Source organism: Sander lucioperca, chromosome 3 (genome assembly GCF_008315115.2).
Source record: "Sander lucioperca isolate FBNREF2018 chromosome 3, SLUC_FBN_1.2, whole genome shotgun sequence".
Taxonomy (NCBI): Eukaryota; Metazoa; Chordata; class Actinopteri; order Perciformes; family Percidae; genus Sander; species Sander lucioperca.
Genome location: NC_050175.1, coordinates 25,420,891 through 25,433,460, shown reverse-complemented (window position 1 = coordinate 25,433,460; position 12,570 = coordinate 25,420,891). Strand labels below are relative to the sequence as shown.

The window sequence follows — 12,570 nt, the reverse complement described above, 5'->3', positions numbered from 1 at the left end:
ATCCATCCTGTCCAGCTTCACCCAGGGCAGCCATGAGGCCAACCACGCAGACACCCGGGCCAAATCACATTACACACCACAGCTTTGCACAACTGCCCCTATCAGATAAGCACATGATCAAAAGGAGTGGTAGTCAAGATAACTACATCCACTGAACACAGAGCTAAGATCCATTTTGATCTTGTTTTTAACAGCTGCTCACAATTGAATGTTGTTTGTTCTTTGTTGTCTATTAATACATGTAATTCTCCAGTTATGGCAGGGTATGATATCAGCTGGTCAGCCAGGATCCTCACAAGAGTATGTATCATACTTCAGAAAAAATCTCTTTAAGCAACATATTTAATATAGTGTGCTATAGTAATGTTTTTTTTCTAATGGGTCTGTCATTCTTTGTTCCAGTATTAAGCCTTTCACTCAGCAAGCCTATCCCATTCAGCCAGTCACAACAGCCATTTCAAGTAAGCTGAATTGTTACCTGATTAAAAAAACGATCAAGGAAAAACGACCCAAAATGTACATCACACTTTCTACAATTGCTGAATTTGAAAATTTAGAAATGCAACATCACATCTCTTTTGTTACTGGACAAAAGGTCTGATAATTTACTAACTATTTCATGTATTAAAGCTCACTCCATCTCCACATGTGATGTGCATTTCAAGAACAGCTTAGCTGTTAAATCGGTTCCTTCAACCTTACTGTGAGAATTGGCAGATTGTCTTGGTGTAAAACAAATGTGTTGATAGAGCGAACGTTAAATGCTTGGGAGATAGCAACAACAATAAAAGCAGGTGTTGATACTTCGAACCCACCTACATTTATTTCCCCCAGATCACTGTATCTACAGCGTAGCTCCAGGAGGGAGGAGGGAAGTAAATGTTGGGATTTAAGGATCTGGTTTGAGACTAAAATGAAATTAATTTTGGCAAGTGCAGTTTTTATCATTCATATCAATTTTACAATTTTAAGCACATATTGCTCAAATATGTTTAGAAGGTAGTAGTTAATGAAACTGTAGAAATTCCCCTCATGCAACATCTCCTCCTCCAATGCCTCATTCAGAAATGTTTTTTCTTAAAAGTTGCTCATATAAATGAGTTAAATACATGAAAAAAGAAAATTCACAAGACATGCATAGACCGATCAGAAAGCAAACCATCTGTCAGCTGTGGATACAGAACTCAGAGACAATAGACCTTTTTTTCACCATTTGACCATTTTTTTATTATTGCACCAGAACACAAATGTGATGAAAAAATGTTGGAAAACCTTTCAGTGATGTTCCAATGTACTGCTGGGACCTAAAAACAGTTTGTGAATTGCTGGGCATTTTTAAAGTAAGGACTGTAGCCAGTAACAACATCAGGACAACAAACAAACCTGACAGATGTCCCTGAAACCTCTCAAACAATATCTCTAATATGACATGTTTTATTTGTTACAGTGAAAATGAACATATTCTTGCTGTAAAACAAGCCATAGACAGGACAAATCTTATTATTTTTTTGGTGTTACTGCAGGTTACGAGCCCACAGCAGCTCCAGCTCCCACAGCACCAGCATGGCAGGGACGCTCCATCGGTACATCTAAACTCCGACTTGTGGAGTTCTCTGCCTTCCTAGAGCAACAGAGAGACCCAGACTCAGTGAGTTAAGCATTATACTAAAGCATGAAATATCACTATCTCATGGTGTTCATTCCCACCTCTTATCATCCAGTCCTTTCGTCAATGAATACACTGGGACATTTCCCCAGGCAGAGTCAGCTGAGAGGAGGCCAAAACAAGCTGAGAGGGGAGAAGCCTGGCCTGTAGGGACACACAGCATGAAAACCTGCAGAAATAATAAAGGACTATATTAATCAGTTCCTTAAAAGGCATGCCAAAACTATATTCACGCTGCAGACTTCAGCTCAGCAAGACGGTCCACAGACTCACTGAGTGTGAGTTGACAAATCAGCAGCTTTAAGTCTCACATTTCTTGTTTGCTTTAGCAATTTTTTTATTTGTCCACATTTTCCTGAGCACTTTGTTTTGGTATTGATACCGCATGACAACAGCCATTAATGTTATATTCAGCTTAATGCTTGAAATTGTTGCATTTGCCCTAAAGGCTACATGCTGGAGAGGCTACTTTATGAGCTTTTAAACTGAAGTGCTGCGCCACATGACAGGGTTTTATTCAGTCACAATGAGGGCAATGAACCTCTGAAAATCAAATGTTATTCTCTGATTCGCTTCTCTTTCTGCTTTTGGCTTAGATCGTGGGTTTGAGGTTTAACAGACCACAATTTTATCCACTTTGGAAATACCAAATCCAAATATTCTCAGTTGAAAAGTTGAAGGAATAGAGCAAACATATATTTTTAAGATAAAGCACTCACCTTTCATTACATATTGCCAATTTAGGTTGATTGTAGTTGCCTTTGATGCAGAAATATTGCTTTCCATGTGAGTGAAGTGTGCTCATTTACCATAAGCTTTTGAGAAAATGAATTATTTTACTATATCTGTTTGTCTAATTTACCACGTAGAGATAGATCTATCTTGGTCAGAAAGATGAAGATTTGTGGTTTCACGGCTTTCTTGCTTGTAATAAAGTCACATCTTATAAGCTTATAGAATTTGGGTGAGGCAGTCTGGCATCCCCGGCTTGGTTTAATACAAATGAGAGGATCAGTTTGTTTTTGGCTTTAGTGGAGCAGGATGATATTTCCTAATTTGTACATCATAAAACCATGCAGACAGCCAAATAAAAAGCAATGTTGCATAGGGTTATCATCATGAGGGTGTATTGTTACTAATCTAATTCTAGCTTGTTTATTATGGTAGTGGTTATTTTTCATAATTGGCTTATTTTGTTTCAGTAAACCTTGCTGTGTTGACTGACTCTCTGGATATTGATATGTTATAGATCTTTTTTTTCTATATACAACCTGAAATAGAACACCATATTTTAAAGTATGTTTCTAATGCTATTTTTTTACTCTTTCAGTACAACAAGCACCTATTTGTACATATCGGACAGACAAATCATTCCTACAGTGACGCCCTGCTGGAGTCGGTGGACATTCGTCAGATTTATGACAAATTCCCAGAAAAGAAAGGAGGACTGAAGGAGCTGTATGGAAAAGGTCCCCAGAATTCCTTCTTCCTTATAAAATTCTGGGTGAGTATTATTTGTCAGACACAATATTGATAATATGAAATGGCAGTGTTACAGCTGGATTATGTTTTTTACGCACATCAGTCTTAATATCATTGTAAAATGTTGGATGGCAGAATCAGTAACAGTCTTCTCAGGTTCGTCTTTAGTGATTGGGTGTAATCAGTCTACACAGAGAAGATTGCTCTCTTAATGTTTGCAGAATGCACTCTGCTATATTTGGACTTGCATAGCAGGAGAGCTTTTGATCAAAGCACTCGCTAATTCAATGTAATATCTCCAAACAATGGAGTGACCTGGTTGCACTGCTAATGGCTGTTTAAACATTGCATGTATTTCCACCCTGATGCAAAATGCTAACTAGCGGCAGCCAACAAAGTAGGACCGTATGCACTTGGACCAAGTCCCTTAAAATTCCTTTTGAAGTGACCGACAAATCTAAATTTCAAATGAAAGACAGAATCTGCACAATAATGAATGTATAACTGCTTTGCTTAATGAAGGAGGAGAATGTTGTAGGAGGATGTCTCCTCTTTTTGTATCCATAATGAACAGGATGTTCAGGGCATAGAAAGGCTGCCCTCCGGGAGCAGACCAGTTCAACCTTGTAAATCAGTATTTTAACGTAACTTAATTTAATCCTCTTTAGAATCTTGTTTCGTATAGGAACACGTTTACATGCTTATTCAGATGTGGCTGAGATCTTCTCTTTTGATATGTCCATATATCTCGACAGCTCTTGATTAGACTGTGACAAAGAAAATTAACATTTTTAGATACCACATTTAAACCAAATTCTGACTTGTGATATCTCAATGTCATACTACATACTAATTGTTTACAGTGTGTACTAGTCTTTATAGTGTGTTGTTTTTTCCGGTTAGTATTAAAAAAATCAGGAGTTGGTAGAGACCAAAAACAGAGCTAAAAGAATGTGAATATTGGATTTTCGTCAGGTGATCAGAAACCCGACTCCACATGAATGCTAATATTGCTCCTTAACTGTTTGATGTGTAAATAAGCAACTGTTGCTAACACCAACACCATATCAACTTCTGCTGCCCCCAAGTGGTAAAATAACAACAGTAATATTGCAGGTATAACAAAGAGCTTTTTTTTTGTCCAAAATCTTGAGATATTTCTTGTTTTCTGGGCTGTCCTTTGAGTTATATTTCACCACCAGAGACTAGTGTGCATCAAGACACATAAACAAATGGGGGGTTTATGGGACTCTTAATATATTTCATTTTGTCACTTTTCCCTTGTGAACACACCACATGATCAAAACCTGCTTACAATAAGTAGGTAGTGAAAAATCATTCAGGCTGATATATCGACCGATATTTGGCTTTTTGCAGATATATTGGTATTGGTTTATATGTCAGCCGATAAAAATAAGTTGCAGAACAAAAATGACAAAACAAGACGTACCCAATGTCAGGCTATATGTACATCCACTGAGCCAGGCTAGGTTTAAGGTAATTTAGTAACAGTGTCTCCATGACATTGTTTGTCAATCAGAGAGCGCTGAAAACTGTAAAATGTCCTGCTGATGGATTTTGGTCATAGTTCTTTAAAAACAACTGATTGTTGGTTTATGTTTAAAAAAAAAATACTATTGATCAGATTTTGTTCTGGTTTGGGGGTTACTTGACATTGCCCACAGATTATTATCCTAAAAGTTTAATTGGGTAAGTTACAGATCATTTTTCATGAATGGGTCTTTGTTCTCTGTGATCCTTCTGATAATTCATTGTTTTGAATTGGTTGTTACCCTTTCAAAGAATGTATATTCACACAGGCTTGTTGTTGCTTGTTGTATGAAATACCTGACAAAAGTTGCTGTACTAAAACATAATTACTCAATTAGTTTAGTTGAAGTTTAAGTGTTGCCTCATCACTTATTCTCTTGTACACCTGTCTGTATACAGGTGTTTATTGTCAATTGCCACTCTCACTTCAAGTGTTTTATTTCACCATTTTAATACACTGTATTTGCCTCTTTTTTACCATGTTGTGTGTATTGTTTATTCCTGTAAATTGAACCCTAAATACAAATATTGATTGCCACTGCATTCTCTCTGGCTTCTCTCTGGCTCCCAGGCTGACTTGAACTGCAACATTCAAGATGATACCGGATCTTTCTACGGAGTCACGAGTCAGTACGAGAGCTCGGAGAACATGACCATTACGTGTTCAACAAAGGTCTGCTCCTTTGGCAAGCAGGTGGTCGAGAAAGTTGAGGTATGAACTCTAATCTTTTCATCCTGGGGATCAGAACAATGGCTAAAAGCTGTTGTGTTAATTACAATGAGTATTTACACTATACCTATGTATTTTGAGGTTACATATACTACTTTAATTCATATTTTTCTCTTTTTCTTCAGACTGAATATGCACGGTTTGAGAATGGACGCTTTGTCTACCGCATAAGCCGGTCTCCCATGTGTGAATACATGATCAACTTCATCCATAAACTAAAACATCTGCCAGAGAAATATATGATGAACAGTGTGCTGGAGAACTTCACTATCTTATTGGTAATCACCAGACTGACCTGAGTGGGCGAGATCCCTCTCAAGGATTCTCATTCTTCTTCTTCTTCTTCTTCTTCTTCTCTTTGCTGTCAGGGTGTGTTGGTGGTTCCAGCTGGCTTTATAAAACAAAGAAAAGGGGGGTGGGAGGGTTGGCTGGGCCTTGAGATGAGTTCCTTTAGCTTTGCTCACATTGCTCTCATTCCACAGGGGATGAAACACAGTGTGCAGAGCCTCATTATCTGCAGGGGAAAAGGGAGGATAAGAGGGGGCAGGAACCCCTGTTATTATCCATCACATGGGGTCTTAACGTGTAATTCAGCAATACTAAGACAGCAAAAAAAACAAAAAAAAAAAGCAATCAGGGCCCAAAAGCATCTTAAGGTAAAAAAGGTTCATAAGATTTCCAAAAAGCTTAGAAATGATCCTAGATTAATGAGCGCCTCCTAACTGTTTGTAGAAGACAAAGAGCGTCCTAAAAAGCTACATTTAGTTGTTTTTGTATTCAGTATTAGGGCAGTGCCCGTTTAAAACGTGCCAGTTTGAACAGGCCGATTGCTTGTCCTCCTGTAGTTTTTTTTCTCTAGAACTGCTTATCCAAACAACTTCACACTGCGCTCCCTTGGGTCCTGAGCTATACACCTGCCATGAAAATAGTTGCATCCCCTAGCAATGCTAGAGTACACTTTCCTTGCATTCTGTTTTACATCTTCTTTTTTTATTTGAAGGGTTGTATTGCCATTTGCTCATTAAGCTCTAACACAGAAATGATGAGTTGCATATTCATTAATTTTATAAGAACATAACTGCTAGATTTAAGGTTTAATAGGTGATCAAAGAATAATGTCCTGAACAGCAGCTAAATCAATCAGTTTACTTTTTAAACGTAACTACCTGTCAGTAACTGAAAGGTGTAGACTGCTGACTGCACATTCAGCTACATTTTCATCTTGAAGGATTCTACATATAAAACATTTCTATTGGATTGTTTACCCCATTTGTGCTTTGATATCTATGTATTTTTGAATATATAGCTCATAGACAGTTAAATATGTCAAGTTACTTTAAAGTGTATTCCCTATTCTCTTCAGCACCACAGAGAGTCGGCATTAAGGAACTCCTACTGCTTTGGGCAAATTTAACGTTTGAAGAAAAGCACCCAAAAAACTTCTAAGATTGATTGTTATCGGGGAAACAGGACCCTGAGCTTTTGATTCTATACCTGTGTTGCTGCTTTGAAAATATGGCAACTCCTTTAATACTTGTACTTCAATACTAGATAGTGACTGTCTGTTCTATTGCAGGTTGTGACGAATAGGGACACCCAGGAGACACTGCTATGTATGGCGTGTGTGTTTGAAGTTTCAAACAGTGAGCACGGCGCCCAGCATCATATCTACAGACTGGTAAAGGAATGAGAGGCTCCAAGCTTCCCCCTCCCCTAATCCCCCCCATCCCCGTCCCCTTTTCGTGGACTTACCAACCTCAAGACAAGTGGCAGTGCCTCTACCTGAAAGTCACACCTACAATGCTTTTTGGTCATGGTATCGGGTGAAGTCAGTTGTTATAAATTAGTTTTAATATAATGTGTTTGTTATTTGACTGCAGCTGTGAATTGCGGTACATTTTATGTTTGAAATATGTTGAGTTGGTCTCCGTTGGGTATAAATGTGGCCGTTTTTAAAGAATTTACTAGATTAATTTGGTAAATGGAATAATGTGTCGTCCTCTTCTGCTTTGTTATGTAGACTAAGAAAAAAAAGGATGCTGGCCTTTTCTTTCAGCTGCCTGATGTGGTCTGTGTAATATGTTTGAGTGTGTTTGGTGTGTCTGTAGTTCATAATTTGTGAGTGTACATACTGTAGATATACAGACATGCACCCACAGCCAATAGATTTTCCAAAGAAACTAAACTAACACTACATAGACAGTTGGAAGCAAGTGGATATGAATATTGCAGAAATACTGCTATTTCTTTAAAGAAAACTCAGTTTTCAGTAGTATATTTATCCCTGTTGAAGCACTCCAAGTCTTTGACACTAACAACAGAATGCACTGTGAAAATACTACAAACATTTTGCCTGCATCTGCTCCATAAATGTAGGAAGTCTTACCACCTGCTAAGCATTTCAGTGCTGCAAACAAGTCTTTTTTCTGTAACAATTGATAGGAGAATTTTTAGGTTTTAGACAGGTGAAAGTATTACAAAAACTACTCAAACCAGAACTCATCTTGTCCATATGCACTTTGTTCCCCCCTTTCCTTAGTAATACTTTTTTTCTGTTAGATCTGTGGGTTTTAGAGCAACACTTATAAATAATCACAACACTATAAATCATGTGTAGAAAGCAGGCTTTGTTCAGTACGCTGTGGCTTTGCCCCCTGAAAGATTTAGAATATCGTTCCCCTCTGGGATCTCGGTGTAAAAACTTCAAACCAGAGTGGTGCTGCCTTCACGTTCACACTATGTTCACATGTTTCTGTGGCCTACGCCGATCCCGAGCCTTAAACATGTTATAGCCGTGAGAACTCCAAAAGATGCCACTTAAACTGTGATCTCTACGCGGGAGGACTCTTTATATGTTGTGTAAGAAATTCACAATACTATCTGCCAAAGTGTAGATGTACAGTGCCTTAGAATACACTAACATTACCCGTTGCTTTGTTTGAAGTCTAAAATCAGTTCTGTGAATCAAATGGGCAAAAATAACTCATCGCTATGTTACTTGGTACATCTTCACATCTGAGAAATTGTTTCTTATAATTGGTACACTCTAGGAAATAGTTTTTTGTTGTCAAAAGCAGTACACTTATGTTAAATTACGTTTGCAAATGTAAGCTCAGAAACAGTTATAACACATGTATTTTTCTCTAACGCTGTAATTATGTTCCTAAAATATCAGCCTTTTTTCTCGAGTGTACTATAAACACAGACTGACTGCCTTTCCTGTCTTAAAAGACCAAAAATACAGAGATACAGTCAATATTTTGTCCTGTCCTGCATGGTAGCAAGGAAGTGCCTTTGGTTTAAAATTTACAGCTTCAAAAAGATCAAACAGAAATTAAAAATGAAATGTTGCTAGACCAAAAATGAGACATAAGTGAAACCAATCACCACATTGCCTTTTTAAAGGATTGTAATGATAGCACGAGGAAAGCTGGTTACCGGTAAAATTAAGAAATGATGTATTTGAAGAAGCACGTATTTCTTTGCTTGAGGTCAAGGACTGAAAGACCTGCTGATAACGTACAGCCGCTGACTGCATGCAGGATGTCAACCCGTATGAACACCGCAGCTGTTTGCTTCATGCACACTTGCAGGTTCAAGTGTTTTTTAAAAAAAAAACGCTCCCGACCACACGCTCACATGATGTGAAAACCACAGAAAAAAATCACAATGTGACCTTTGATGATGCAGACACAGCTGTGGTGTCGACGAGGGACCGACACAAGCTTTTATAATTTATCTTTCAGAACTTAAAAGTGAAAGTTTATTTAATAGTGATTCTACACTACTAATTCTAAAATATCTTGTAATGTGGTTGAATTTTTATTCCAAAACCTGTTTGAGACACTGTTTCAGAAACTAATTTTTCACAACCGCTAGTGTGGACGAGGCCGTCAAGGTTAATACTTTTCACCGTAAGGACCATAGCTACTCAAACATTTACCGTTTCTTACAAAACATTATAATCATCTAAAGTATTTTAATAGAAGAAGCTCTAAATAATTGCAGACAATGTCTCTGGTAGATGCAGATAAAGTTCAATCATTCAGTATTTTGCCACAGTCCTGTGGACACTGTAGAGTTTAATAGGCTTTTTCCCCCTTATGTTTACCCTGTGTATCTGTTCACATTTATGGATTACTTAGGAAGATGTTTTGTTATTGTACTTGTATACAGTTGTACTTGGTTTTGTGATGACATTGTCTGTATATTGCAAGCCCAATAAGACGGTAATGATGTTGCTGCTGCACTGCTGGTACATTTTGACATGTCGTTTCAACACTAAAACAGCAGGACTGATGCCTTCGATGGCACGAATGTTTGGTGGATCATTTGAAAGGAAAATGGACACATTAAAAAGATATCTGCGAAGTCGAGGAATCATGCTACAAACATATCAGCAGTTTAGCTCTTGTTATTTGTAATTCTGTCAAGTAGGTACTGGTACCTTTTTGTTTTGTGACCATTTTCAGATGGTGGCTTTAAAGTGATTTTTCACATAGCTCACATATATATAGTTGTCATACACACATTTAGGTTTTGTGTGCAGACTTGTTTTTTTGTAAAAAGGTGCTTTGTACAAAATGATACTGTATATCTTAGCTTTTCTTGGTACAGATGTGTGATATCTTTTCGTATCCATGACAGCAAAGTGTTGGGAGCAAAGGAGAGAAAAGAAGCTCTGCTATGTTTCTGTGTTCTGCATATGGTCTTGTCTTTGCTCTGTAACAATATGATGCCTTCTTGATAATAGTAGATATTTTATAGCTTTCTAGATACTTTGTATGTATGCAATATTGAAGTTAAATAAATCTGAAAATATATAGCATTTTGTTGTCACTTCAGTTAAAGATTTAACATAGTTATGGTGCTAAAGCAATCGGCATGGTTTGAGTATTCACTCAGAAAGCAGTAATACATGATTCTGTGTGGACTGAGGCACCATTTAACTCTTAAACAGTAAATGGAGCCTGGCACTTGCTTTATATTTCACTCTGTGTCCCTGTTTCACATGTAAGAACACATTTAAATGTACAACACTGTAATACCAGAAACCCTCACCAGAGGGAGACATTGTTTAACCCTCTGATGCATGAATTATGAAAGCCTGAGTCAAAAAGATTTTTTAATGTGTTTTTACTCTTTAGGGCATGAAAACAAAAACAAATATTCACTTCTTTTTTCTTTTTTTTTTTCAAAAATATGATTTTTTCAGAAAGTTACAGACATGTCCACTACACTGGACTACATGCGCATAAGCACTCAACATAAACAGTATAAACGTCATGGAAGAATGAATCAAATTGAGTTTTATCATAAATCCATGAACAATTATTTAATGTTATGCTTTGAAAAGCACTTAACCAAACTTTCACACACTTTAACATTCTATAGCCCTATTGCAGCAGCAGTGGCAGCAAAAACTGTCCTGTCCTGTTAGTAGTGTCCTGAGGAGTGTCCCGGGACAGTCAGACACTGTCCTGTGACTCCCATTACTGTCCCGGGTCAGTCAGACACTGTCCTGTGGCACCCATACACTGTCCTGTGGCACCCATACACTGTCCTGTGACAGACACCCAGACACTGTCCTGTGACTCCATGGCTGAGGCGGGACAGTCTGACACTGTCCTGTGACACCCAGACACTGTCCTATGACTCCATGACTGTCCCAACAGACACTGTCCTGTACACTGTCCTGTGACTCCCAGACACTGTCCTGTGACTCCCATGACTGTCCTGGGACAGTCAGACACTGTCCTGTGACACCCAGACACTGTCCTTTGACTCCATGATTGTCCCGGGACAGTCAGACACTGTCCTGTACACTGTCCTGTGACTCCCATGACTGTCCCGGGCCAGTCAGACACTGTCCTGTGACACCCATACACTGTCCTGTGACTCCCATGACTGTCCCGGGACAGTCAGACACTGTCCTGTGACACCCATACACTGTCCTGTGACTCCCATGACTGTCCCGGGACAGTCAGACACTGTCCATGTGACTCCCATGTCACAGGACAGTCATGGAAGTCACAGAACAGGATAAATATACCCAAAATGCACTGAATTGCAACCAAGATAGTCATAATAAAAGATGAATCAACCCCATGACTTGTATGGGAAAATATACTTAGCTATGCATGACTTCCACTTCATTGGACACATGGTTAATTACAATTTACTACTTATTTGAAATAAAATTTTCAAAACTAAAAGAATAATATTGTTCCTTAGGTATTCCTGCATATCATCGTATATTTTTTTTTTTACCTCTAGGGTTCTCCTGGTATAGAAGGATTGGCAGGATATTCCAGCACTGGTCAACAAGTGTGGCTGTCTGTCAGCCATCTTGGATTCAGAGGAGGTTCACTTGTAGTTACAACAACTAACCACTGAATAAACCTCAATGGAGGGGCAGCAGAGAGCATTCTAACGGCTGATATGCAATTCCACCATAGAAACTATTGCATTTCGGAGAAAATGACTTTTAAACAGCTGTCCACTGTAGTGACCGCTGTGCGCCAGAGGGTTAATTAAAACCAAACATGATCGTCTTCCTTTTGAGTTCAATCCATAAATTAAGGCACCAGTAAAAAATATATATTGTGCAATTAAAGTGCAGTCACATAAAATATTTTAGAGCAATACACCGCATATACTGAAAGCAGAAATAGTTAAGAGATCAATAATAATTATCGGAATAATTATTGATTGAGCCTTTAGTATTCAATCAATAATCAGAGGATATTGGAAATATTTGCCTATTTTCCTGCTTTGTTTACAATCAATATTGATGAAAACTAACCAACAACATCAGTAACTGAGATATGGTTGATGTTAAAGCCCCTGTTTTAAAACAACTGTCAGATAATTTAGGGATTTAATCAGCTTGTTCCTGTGGTTTTGAACGAAACCTTTGGAGACAATGGGAGTTAACACAGTCAACTTTTACACTGAAAAATTGTGATTGTGATTTTGCAGGATATCTGAAGGAATACTTGACAGAGTTTATTGCATAGCACCACCATGTGGTCATTTATAAAGCACTTTACACTTTAAGTAATATCTCCTGAACTGTGAGGGGTGCAAGCCAAATTATATGAATTCTGCCGTTCAAGGCAGCCTTTAATTGGCCCTAACT

At 38.1% G+C, this 12,570-nt stretch overlaps 2 protein-coding genes across 10 annotated transcripts in view; both read left to right on the top strand.

Moving 5' to 3' along the window:
• tead1b (TEA domain family member 1b) overlaps positions 1-10,252 on the top strand; it is a 60,436-nt gene extending 50,184 nt beyond the window's left edge. For all 9 annotated transcript variants that reach the window (XM_035999844.1, XM_031324279.2, XM_031324277.2 and 6 more), the window contains 7 exons: positions 254-300; positions 403-461; positions 1,524-1,648; positions 2,997-3,170; positions 5,271-5,411; positions 5,555-5,707; positions 7,006-10,252. In XM_035999844.1, the coding sequence (XP_035855737.1) occupies positions 254-300; positions 403-461; positions 1,524-1,648; positions 2,997-3,170; positions 5,271-5,411; positions 5,555-5,707; positions 7,006-7,119 (813 nt within the window). In that variant the 3' untranslated portion in view covers positions 7,120-10,252. The remainder of the gene's footprint in view (positions 1-253; positions 301-402; positions 462-1,523; positions 1,649-2,996; positions 3,171-5,270; positions 5,412-5,554; positions 5,708-7,005) is intronic.
• mical2a (microtubule associated monooxygenase, calponin and LIM domain containing 2a) overlaps positions 1-12,570 on the top strand; it is an 858,504-nt gene that overhangs the window by 105,564 nt on the left and 740,370 nt on the right. The gene's annotated exons all lie outside the window — the stretch shown is intronic.